The 11,985-nt window shown below is 26.8% G+C and overlaps 1 protein-coding gene across 1 annotated transcript; it reads right to left on the bottom strand.

Annotated features, from left to right (window-relative positions):
- Window positions 1-2,362: 2,362 nt before the first annotated feature.
- On the bottom strand, window positions 2,363-3,168 carry LOC107963643 (auxin-induced protein X10A). Its single transcript, XM_016900069.2, has one exon. It carries the CDS (start codon window positions 2,967-2,969, stop codon window positions 2,487-2,489), a length of 483 nt encoding a protein of 160 aa, XP_016755558.1. The 5' UTR covers window positions 2,970-3,168; the 3' UTR covers window positions 2,363-2,486.
- Between the last annotated feature and the right edge of the window lie 8,817 nt (window positions 3,169-11,985).

Raw genomic sequence — 11,985 nt, 5'->3', positions numbered from 1 at the left:
GGACAAAAAAAAAATCTTAGGTACCAATTTAAACCTGAAGCTAAATTCACATACCAAATTGTATATTTACCTAAAAGAAAGCAACTAGAATTTATTCCAGATTAGTCTTTGTACATTAAAAATTGATTCAAATCATGACACCATTACAATTTTCGTTAAGTTTCTGATAATTTAGACAAAATATGTCATACTCGATTGATTTACCAATGACCCGACCCGACTCATAAAAAACTCAACTATCACCAACAAAATTCAAGTATTTTCCAAAGGGATAAATATCAAAACAATGCATGAACTTTGATTTTGTATAATTTTATACATGAAATTTTGGTTTAATTTATTTTTCACAAATCACTAACAACATTATCGAATTAGCATAATTTTACATTGATATTACACACACAAACAATTATATTAATCCAATATGAAAATGAATAAGTGTATTCATCTCTTTAAATATATATGGTTAAATCAAAATCAAAATTCGATCCATACATACGAATCACAATTCAAATTTCGTGTGGATAATTGCATCAAATCAAAATTCATGTATTGAATTACAAATTGAACAAAAGCTCTTATATAAAATTGATATTTATTCCTTTTAACTGTCATGTTATGGATCAATCGGTTAGGTAATTTTATTGCTTGAATTACGTCATTATTGAAACTTTTTTTTCAAGTTACCCCTTAAACTTAGCAGTTATTCTCACATTAATACTTGAATTTTAGGGTTTTCAAGAAAATATCAACAACTAATTTGAAAAAAAAAATTCAAACTCGAACATAAAATTGTTATTAAGTTTAAGTACAAAAAGCTATTTAAGCCATATAGAACCCGAGGCACATTTTCCTTTTTCTAATTAATTGTCTAGTTTTTTTTTAAACAATCTCATTATATGTTATGATTATATCTATTCTTTTTTATAAAATATTTAAAATTATCAATAGGCTCTCCTCAACTCATAAATAGAAAGATAATATATTTTATTACAGTCAAACCTATATCATTTTGCATTAATAATAATATACATATCAATCAAGTTAAAACTCAAACTGAAAAAAAAAATCCGTACTTTTACTATAGATTGGCCTTTCGGCTAAGATCAAAGGGTTTACATGGATTAAAAAAAGGAAATCAGATCTGTCGGGGCACGTTGCTTATTGTATTTGGATAATGGCCATCTGAATTATATTTTTGTACGGCCAACTCCCACCATGGTGGTTTCTCGTGTTTTGCATATTAATCTAACAATTATTATTTTATTTTTCTTTAGCAAGTCAAGCTTGCACATGCTCGTTTTTTTTTTCAAATAAAAAATCGTCTCATGGATTTTGTCTATCGCGTTAGGTTTCCATAACAAAATAAAATTTGAATGCTTTTTTCAATGTCACATCAAACTTAACCCCTAAATCTATTTTTTGTTTTATAAAATTTAAAAATATTTTATATAAACTTTATTCTTGAACTATATTTTCTCTAATTTTAAAGCTTTTTTTATGATAATTAAACTGCTAAAATAATTTAATTAATACAATTTTAATATTTTAATATTTATATTGATTATTAGATTTTCAATTAAAATATTTTTAGTATAAGTATTTTGAAGGGGTTTGATTGGTGCGACCCAAAAGTAAAAGAGAAGGTTGAATTTCAAACGATTTGATATAAATTTGAAACAAAAAACCCTTTATTACATGAAATGCAATCTAGCTGTCTTGCATGAACAAGCTATTAAGATAAGCTCTGATTTTTAGTGACGATTAATATTCAATTATGTAAAAGTTTAACCTTCAAATAATCTTAATAGTTAACACGCCGCCAAAGAAATAACAGTTATGGAAATCGAAGATAGGAAAAAAAAATTATAAAAGGAGCCTTAATTGTCGCATTCAAAAATATGAATTTAATTTTTAACTAATTCAATCATTTTAATATTATAAAAGAAATTTATTTTTAAAGAAAAATAATAAATTTAATTATCAATTTAACAGATTTTAGGTTATTGGCACATTTTTTTAAATTTTTAGTGTAATTTTATCAAACAGTTATAATCACCTCATGTCTGTCTTTTAACTATAGTTACCTCATACGATCTTACTATAAAAAAATCTCACCTTAGACATCACCTTAGACATCACCTAAGATAATATTATAAAAGATAAAGATACGGAGATTATAAAAACCTTTTCAAGTTCACATGCTCTTTTTTAAATTTATTAGTGTGACATTTTAAAATAAAAAAAATCTTCTAATTGTTATATAACAAAAAAATGACATTGTAATATTATAGTTAACTTAAATTTAATAAAAAATTTTAATTTATATTTTTAAATCCGAAAAATAAAAACAAAGATGGGGTACATTACAAATGTATGATGGAGTATATTTTTTTGAAAAAAAAATCATTAACATCCTAGATTCACAAAAATTAGCTAAAATTAGAAATTTTATACACCATAAAAAAACAAGGGGAAAATAAATATCATAACAAATAGCGACGATATTGTTTTCGTCGGCAATGATCCCAATCGTCAATTCTCATCTTCACTTTCTCAAACTCCGAAATGCCACAAGGCAACGTAATCCCACCCGATTGATTAAAACCGTAAACCCGCTCCGCTTCCTTCAACAACTCCCCAAACAGTGGGTGATTAAAATAAATCACAGGCACCACCACTCTCCTCGTGTCACTCTCTGATTCGCCCACGTACACAGCAAGATGTCCCTTGGGTACCTCAACCCGCTTCACTTCTTGCTCACCCAATTGGATATATCCAGGATCCGAATTTGATATCCCCTTGATTCTACCTCGTCGAAGGAAAGAACAAAGTCTGGAAAATGGGTTACGAGTTCGGATCGGACGTGTTAAGAAACTATTGAAGCAGTTGCTTTTTCTGGGTCGGAATATCCATTTGAAAACTGTTACCAGCTTGCGTCTAAGCTTGAACCCTCCAATTTTCTTCATATTTTTTGCGAAAAATAATGAGATGGGTAGTGTTGAAATATAGATTTGGGGAATGGGTTTTTGTTGGAATTGTTAATGATGTCTGGTTTCAGACATGGGTGTGGAAGCTGTTTTGGTTATGTTTCTCTGGTTTTGTTGGCTTTTGAGGTTTGGTCTTTTATATAGTGAAGGAAACGGGGTGAATAATGAAGTAGGAGAAACAGAATAATGTTCGGTTTATATAGAGAGACAATCTATCTACACTAAAAACTAACAAGCTATTTTTTGATAATACAATTTTGACCCCTAAACTTGATAATTATGTTCGTTTTGATACTTGTACTATTTTATCTTTAAATTTGACAATCAAATCTATTTTGGTTTCTGAAATTAGATTCAATCTTGATTTGGTTATGAGCTCAATTATATTAGAATAAGATCTTTTTGAACGAGTTGAGAATTGATTGATATAATAGTTCGAACAAAGAGGTTGAATTGATTGACTCGAAAATTACTTGATATCAGTAAAAATTGAAATTTTGGATAAAAATTGACAGTTGAAAATGTTGAACCTGTTTAATAATTTTTTTAGATTTTTATAAAATTTTAATTATTTATTTGATTATTATTAGTCTGGCAATTAAATTGGTTGAATTGAGAATTGATGGTTTGATCTATTCAACCATCGGTGTGGTTATTAAAAAACTGAATATGATATTCTGAGGTTGTACCGCATCATCACCTGATAACTTATATAATTTTTCACATGATGATACTGCACAATCTTAGAATGCCACATTATCGTACTATATATATTTTTCAAGCTGAGAGATCAAAATAGACCTAACTGTAAAAATCAAGTGCCAAAGTAGACAAAAAAATATAAGTACCAAAGTTAACCTAATTGCCAAGTTGAGGGGTTGAAAATTATATTATCCCATTTTTCTATGATTGTTGACTCTTTCCTTAAAATTTTTTATCAATAATTGAATAAAGTTATTCCTTCATACTTTATTAATTATTTATACATTATTTAGTCTCTCACGTATTTTTTTTAATTAAACCATTTATATTTTTTAATTTTTATTAATAGTCGTTAATTAATATTTTTATTTTTATTTTTTTTCATCCATTGATGTACATAAAAGTAGTACATAAAAGTAGATAACTATTAGATTTGCTGGAAAAACTTTTAAACTCCTCTAATTAGAGTGTAATCAAATGGATTTTGTTAAATTGAAGGATCAAATTGAATAATAATTATCAAGGATTTATAACTCCCATATAGTTTTGGATTAAAATCTAATTACCATTAAATTATCTACTTTCTTTATCTCTAGGTAATGTATGCTACTTTGTGTTAAACTCTTGACTTTTAGTACGGACTTTTTGTCCTCCAAATAATCAAAGTACATACCGAATTCAATATTACAAAACAAAAAAATTATGGCTAATATACTAAAAAGGAACTTAAACTATTACATTTTATTCATATAAGTCCTTATAGTCCCTTTTAATGAAAAGTAACACACATTTGGAGAAACCCAAAATAGACAAATTACCAACTATTTGTTCAAGTAAGCTTTTATGCTTATTTAGTAACCTTTTTTTAAAAAAAAAAGCTTAAAAAATAATGTTCTTATTTAGTTATTATAATTAACTAGTAACTTACAATGTCCCATCTATTTGACTAATTTCCAATAATTGATCTACCAGGACTCTAGTATAAGAAGGTGTGACATTAATTTAATGAATATTTAACACAGTAATCGTTTAATATAATCAATAATTAATTGGGTCGATTGGAAGTTAAACTAAATTAGTAGCTAGGCAATTGGACTTTGCGTTCAAAAAGATGGTTCAAAGTTCTAACCATTTGTTAGGTACATATAATTATATATGTAGTATATAATATGTTTGATTGAGTTGGTGTCACGAATTAATTGAATATCAATTTAGTTAATAAATGATTAAGAATTGCCGATTGAGTCTTAGTTGTCAGTACAGGAGGACATAGGTTCGAGTGCACTAAAGTGCATTATCCTTCTATTTAAGGGTTGGGAAAGAGACTATAAGTAGTTCTAGACATTGTTTGACCCTTCAAAATTGGGAATTTCGCATTTTAACTCTCTCAAAAAGAATAACTTAAATTCCACCCACTAGAATAAAAATTCCAATTTCACTTAGATCATAGTTTTCGAAACTTTAACTTTATCAATTCAATCAAATTTCTTTTTTGTTTTTAGTATAAAGTTTTTATAAATATATTTATTATACTCGTTTTTTTTACCTACGTCATCAGTGTGCCATCGCGTGTTTAATAATATGTATATGTATGAAAAACTGAGATAAAGCATTGAACCATATGCCATATTTGGATACTTTACAAGTTTTATGCTCTCCAAATGCTATTCTCTTTTTTTTTTTTGCCAATTTTACTTGGAATACTAGCAAATTTAAATATAAAAAGGAACTTTTTATAGATTGAAAACTATGGTCACGTTGACCATATGGAATTATGGACTAAAAAGGACCACACGTAAATAACTTGTAGACATCGATCTCTCAAGAAAACCACACATTTTTCCTTTTTATTAAACCATTTTATATATATATAGATAGATAGATAAATAAATAAGGCACTCTTTTTGCATATGTAAGATTATTGCCAAAACATACCAAAACCAAGAAAAAATAAAGCATATTTTTCTTTGAAAAAGATAAAAATAAAACAAGAACTTAAGAGCCGCCCTTTTTTTCCATTTGATGCATGAAGATGGTGAGAGGAAATATATTATTGTATTTGAATAAGAACTAAACTATGAAAATGAACAGAAATTGGTTAGACCAAAAGACACAACACACATGGAAGCTAGGCGAAAAAGCAGCCTTTTGTATGAAACAAATCACCTAGGTATGGTTGTGTGATTAATTATCTATTTTTAACATCAAAACCAGAGTTAATTGTACCAAATCTTCTTAAATTATAATTATGTCTAAATTTTAAATTGAGTCATCAAATTATCAAGGTTGTATAGATTCTTTCCTTAACCTAATTATGGATATGACATGGATTACATCTATAATATAATGATTAAATTGTAAACATATGTATTTGTGAGTAAAGGTGTTCAAGAACCAGACCGAGCTAGGTTTTAAGTATGATATTACCATTCTTTATGCTTTCTCAGGCCCAACTAGAAATGTGGACCTAAAATTTTATTCAAACTCGCCTATATTTACAAAGGACTAAATCAAACTCATTTTAAGCTTCCCCATATTATTTTTGAAAATTTTATAAAAATATTTATATTTTTTAATTTTATATATTCTTTTATTTATTGAATTTTTTATAAAACTATCTTAATATTATTTTAATGTTTACATTAGAGTAGCATTATATATTTAATATAGTTTTTATAAACATAATATAAATTATTATAAACTTAAAAACAGGTTAGACTGGCTCAAGCTCGAGCCTAATCCATTTTTTAAACAAGCTTAATTTTTTACCCAATCCCATTTTTTGTATCCAATATTTTTACTCAAATCCTCCCAAATTTTGAATGGGCCTCTAGGCTTGAGCAAATAACCCAACTTATAAACAGGTTTACTTTGTGAGAAAATTAGTCACTACTATCAATAATGGATGCCTTGATTATGGAAAAAAAGAACAATTTTAATAAAATTTAGCAAGACTTTTTTTAAACAAATCAAATTCAAATTATTTGTGCAATAAATAAACATGTATTTAAAATAGGATCAACGTCAAATTTAAGTCAACATTTAACAACTATGCTATACTCAGAACAAAAAGGTCTAATTGATATGATACTTATATTTCAAGGATTTACCGATTTAAAATTTAATACATAATTTAAAAGACATATAAAGTAATTTAAAGACATATTATAATGTGTTTTATTAAATTGATTAAATTAATGTCATGTTTGTTATCTGAAACTTTATGTTAGGAAAAGTACAACTTTTGTACCCATTTCTAGTTCTTATCTTTATTTTGTCACCATTAAATTTCAATTGCGGTTGGGTTAGAATGCTACCATATGGGACAAAAACTAAGAGACAACATTGCAGCCATTCCTATTATACAATTACATTAATTTAATGTATGAAACATTAACCAAACTCTAATTTTGTCTGTTTCATTGCATTAAACTACTTTAATCGCAAACCCTAAAACCGACAAATTACTTAGATAATTATGTTCCGGAATCAGCATTTAATGAACTTGTTTAGACATTTGGACAAAAGGGCACCTCCTTATTTACCAGTTTATTGTTTTTCCAGTGTTATGTAATATATCGATACAAATCTAAAGGTAAGGATGAAGTCAGAAAAAAAAATTTAAGAATGAAATTAAATGGTATACTTTTATGGTAATAAAAATATAATTTTATTATTTTAATAATTTGCATTTTATAATTTTAAAAAGATTAATTATTTTTTTATCATTTTTAAAGAGTTTAAAGATAATTTTAGTATTATTAATTTAAAATTTTATAAATTATAATACAACTAAAATAAAAAAAAAATTTTAGGGGTGCCTATATTCAACGTTGATGGCTTTTTTTTCTTTTCTGTTTAATATAATGAAATTGACCTATCTATCATTAATTAATGATGCTTGTTTTGAACAAATTTGATGTAGTTTATTTTACACTTCTAAAATAAAATATTTGGATAATTTTGTGTTAATAATTTCGGATTTAGATAATTTTGAGTTTACATTTTTCGAGTTAGATTATTATAAGTTCAAATCACTTTGGATTTAAGTTATTTAAAAGTTTAGATATATTTAATTACTTGTTTAAATCATTTTGAGTTTATATTTTTTTAATTTGGATTGCAGTAAAATAGATTCGATTTTTACCTTCTCATTGAATTAAATTAAATTTTAAATTCAGATTAATTGAATAAAATTTTCAGATTTGAGGCAGTTCTCTTTAATCATCTTTATTTCTAAAATTCTTTGGTTGAATTAGCGTCACACAACTTCAAATAAAAAAACTGTTTATTCCTTTTAAAAATTACAAAGTTTTAAGTTAATTTAATAGCAAAATTATATTTCAATCCCTCTTAAAATTTAAAATTCAATTATGACTTCTCTAAAAATAAAACATTATAATTTAATCTGTTGAAAAATTTTCAGTCAATACAGAAACGAAATTACATTTTTAACCTTCTAAAAAATGTATAATTCAAATTTAATCCCTCACAAAAAAAATCTCTTACTTTCATCACTTCATATAAGTTTTAACATCAACATGGGAGATGAATTGATTGAGTAAAGGATCACTCTCACTCTAGAATATATATAGGAAAACAACTGTGAAGCGGTAAACTATAAATATAGGATCATATTGACTTGGTTGAGGAATATCGACCAATGTTGCAAACTTTAAAATATTTCAAAGATACTGAGGTTTTTTTTTTTTTTATCGTCCTATGGTTAGACCTTAATTTGCGGAGACCAGCATTTGTTAATGGTTGGTAGTCATCCTACACCAACCTAACTAATCAACCCTTGAAATTTTAAAAATTTGATAGATATTCAACCCTTTAAATGGGCAACATTTAGTCTAACCCTACTTTCCCTCCCCACTCTTTATTTATATATTCTTTTTACAAATAAACTCTCCCATCAGTCTCGTGCTTTCAATTCCAGAATTTCAGGGATTAAATTTGATAAAATAAAAATACAAAAAATTAAATCTATAATTTTTATAAAATACAACAACTATATAACAGAAGTTAACATTTTCTATATATCTTAAAATATTCATAATTCCCAAATTTTAGATTAATTGAGTGGTAGGAATTTTAGATTAATGATACCAATTAAACTAAAATGTAATTAAGAATTGAATATTTATTGTAAGTAAATGTTTAAAAAAATCCTTGGATCATTCAAGTATGCATGGAAATTAGATTTACATGGCGAGCTGCTCTAGACCTTGTTCAAACATGGCTTGAAAATCAAGCGGGAATTCAGAAATTTTTTTTGGTGAAAAATAACAACACTTATTATATTATGTTTAGAAAGATCAAAATTGCTTCTCGCTTTATTCTGAATAGCATCGAAGATTGATAAGCTTGATTTTCATGTGAGACCCAATTTGACCAAGTGGTCCACAATTATGTTATCTTCTCTAAGTATATGCCTCAACCACCGTTGTCCTTCAACAACAGTTATCTTACTCTTCTAAGTATGTGATGTTTGAGCCTTCTAATCTATTATCAAACAAGGTTTTGATGATTTCTTATAAGTGAGCTGAAATTGAAATATAATTTTTTTTTAAAATTAGAATGTAATTTTATCTGTATTAATTTATAACATAATCACATTTAAAAAGAATAAAAAGAGACAAAATTACTTTTAATTCTATAATTTATTTTAACCTATTAAAATGGGCAACATTTTGTGTACTCCTACTCTCCCTCCCTAGTCCCTACTAATTTATATGAACATATTAGATGTAAAATAGATTTGCTTGGCCAGCTGCTCCAGACTTTTGTTCAAACATGGGTTGAAAATAATGGGTAAAGTACATAAATCTTGGGTTGATATGTAGGGAGTTGTATTTGTCAAAATATTTAAATTTGTATTCTGTCATTTAGATTGGTACCTCTGCATTAGCACAATTAATTTATATTGACATGACACTGATAACTAATTTGTTGGTGACACGTGACAGCCTTTCATTATGCTGTGCGATAAATATAAATTTCAAAAATTAAAAAAAATTAAAATATATAAATTCATAAAAAAATCCTTTTTTACATCAAGAATGATTTTGGACAAAAAAATTATATTTTTATGTATTTATTTATTTTAAATGTTTTTAATTTATATTCGTCACATGACATACTGAGAAATTGTCACATGTCACCACCAAATTGGTTATCGGTGTTATGTTAGTACAAACTAATAATGTTAGTTCAAAGGTACCGATCTAGGTGACAGAATACAATTTCAAGTACTAATTAAATAAAAAAATTCAATTACCGACTAAACACTTTTGGACAAATTCAGATAGCAAATTATGTATTAACCCATAAATTATCTGATAAATTCAACAGCCATTTGAAAATTAACTTACTGGAGGCCCAACATTTGACATGACATACTTGGGCTAGACTATTTCTCAAGCCTTCTTTGGGTTAGGGCTATGGTGTCTATATTTAGTTTCTCATTTCATTAAAAAAAAAATCATCTATCAACAAACGTTGGGTACGCATAGTAATTCTATAGGGAGACAGAAGTTTGAATTTTGGAGGCAATATTATTGAAAAGAGTAATCATAAATTTTGAATATAGACCATAAAATGAACATGAAGAATATCCAAAAAAAATATTATCACTATTGGAGTAGAGGTGTTATGAGTTGGATTGGATTTAGACCAGGTTTAAGTACGATTTTAACATATTTTATACTTACTCAAGCTTAGACTGATCTAAAATATGAGTTTAAAATTTTATTTGAGCTTATCTATATTTGTAAATGATTAACTCAATCTCATTTTAGGCCCACCCTGTATTCTTTTAAAAATTTAAAATATTTTTATCATTTTAATTTAATATTTTTATATTTTTCATTCATTAAAATTTTATACAACAGAAACTTAACATTCATTTAATATTTATACACTATAATATTATAAACATCTAAAAATTTAATTTATATGTGTTATAAATTATATAATATATATAACCTAATATATTATACTATATTATAAATTTAGAAAACGAGTCAGGTTGGGTTCGGGCTCATTCAAGGCTCAAACTTGATCTATATTTTAAACAAACCTAAATTTTTTGTTCAAGCTCATATTTTGGGCCTAATAATTTTTCACAAACATACTTAAATTTCAACCAAACCTTCGGACTTGGATGAGTAGTCCAACGCTTAAAATCATTGATCACATAATTTGAATCTATATTATTCAAGTTTTATCATTTTTATCGATGTGAATTTTAGGGAAATTTTTTGAAATGATTTAATATTTTTTATGGAAATTTGAAATGATAATTTTGATTAAATTTTCAAATGATTTATAAGAGAGAGCATATAGGTTTGTGTGGCTACATTGGGATATAGATAATTAGACGTTCATTACGGTGGGTATGATTATTAGATACAAAATTATTAGGAAAACCACCCCCATTTACCTCTTCCAACATACCTAACAACATAAGCACTACAAAAAAAAACATACCCAACAACATTGAAATTATGCCATCTTTTTCATCTATTGGAACGAGGGGGAAAAAAGGCATTGACATTCATTTTGTTAAATCAAATTAATCATCAAATAAAAAATTCCAATTCATTTTATCATCTTCCATGTAATTACAAAATCATACATAATTCAGTATCTATAAAGGGATTGGCTACCATATATGGACCTTATGGCTACCCCTTTATATAAGGATTATCCTACATTACTATCCTACACAACAATCCCTAGATGGATTGCTTTGTGGGACAACTCTAATCATTTCTATATTCAATATGATGTACCTTGAGCAATAAAGGAAAATAATATGATAAAAAACATATATAGGAAGAGCTCCCTATTGTGTAGTGCCAACCCCTTTTTGTAACAGTTCACATGCAGGCAGATGCTAAAGGCAATATGGTGTACATGAGGAGAGTGCTCTTCAAGACTTCAGGGCCTTTGAGGGAAAGCAACAGACAAGGCAATCTGGCTTTTCTAGTCAGAGAAAAAACTTGGTGTTATCTTATCTGTTTGTGTTGTAGATGGGTCATCTCCAAGAGTTTAGTTCTCATAACAATTTTGATATGTTAATTTTGACCGGTTAATATAACTTAATTTGATTATAAAAGGTTAATAGATGAATCCGAAAATAATTCAAACTCAAATTAATTTTATTTCAACTTAAACCTAAAATGATTTAGATCTAAAATAATTCAAAATGATTAAACCAAAAATGACTCAAACAAGTAGCTCAAAATATCTGAACTCAAAGATCAAACATGAAATGATTAACCAA

This window comes from Gossypium hirsutum, chromosome A03 (genome assembly GCF_007990345.1).
Source record: "Gossypium hirsutum isolate 1008001.06 chromosome A03, Gossypium_hirsutum_v2.1, whole genome shotgun sequence".
Taxonomy (NCBI): domain Eukaryota; kingdom Viridiplantae; phylum Streptophyta; class Magnoliopsida; order Malvales; family Malvaceae; genus Gossypium; species Gossypium hirsutum.
The sequence above is the reverse complement of the archived record's forward strand: the minus strand, read 5'-3'. Positions and strand labels throughout refer to the sequence as shown.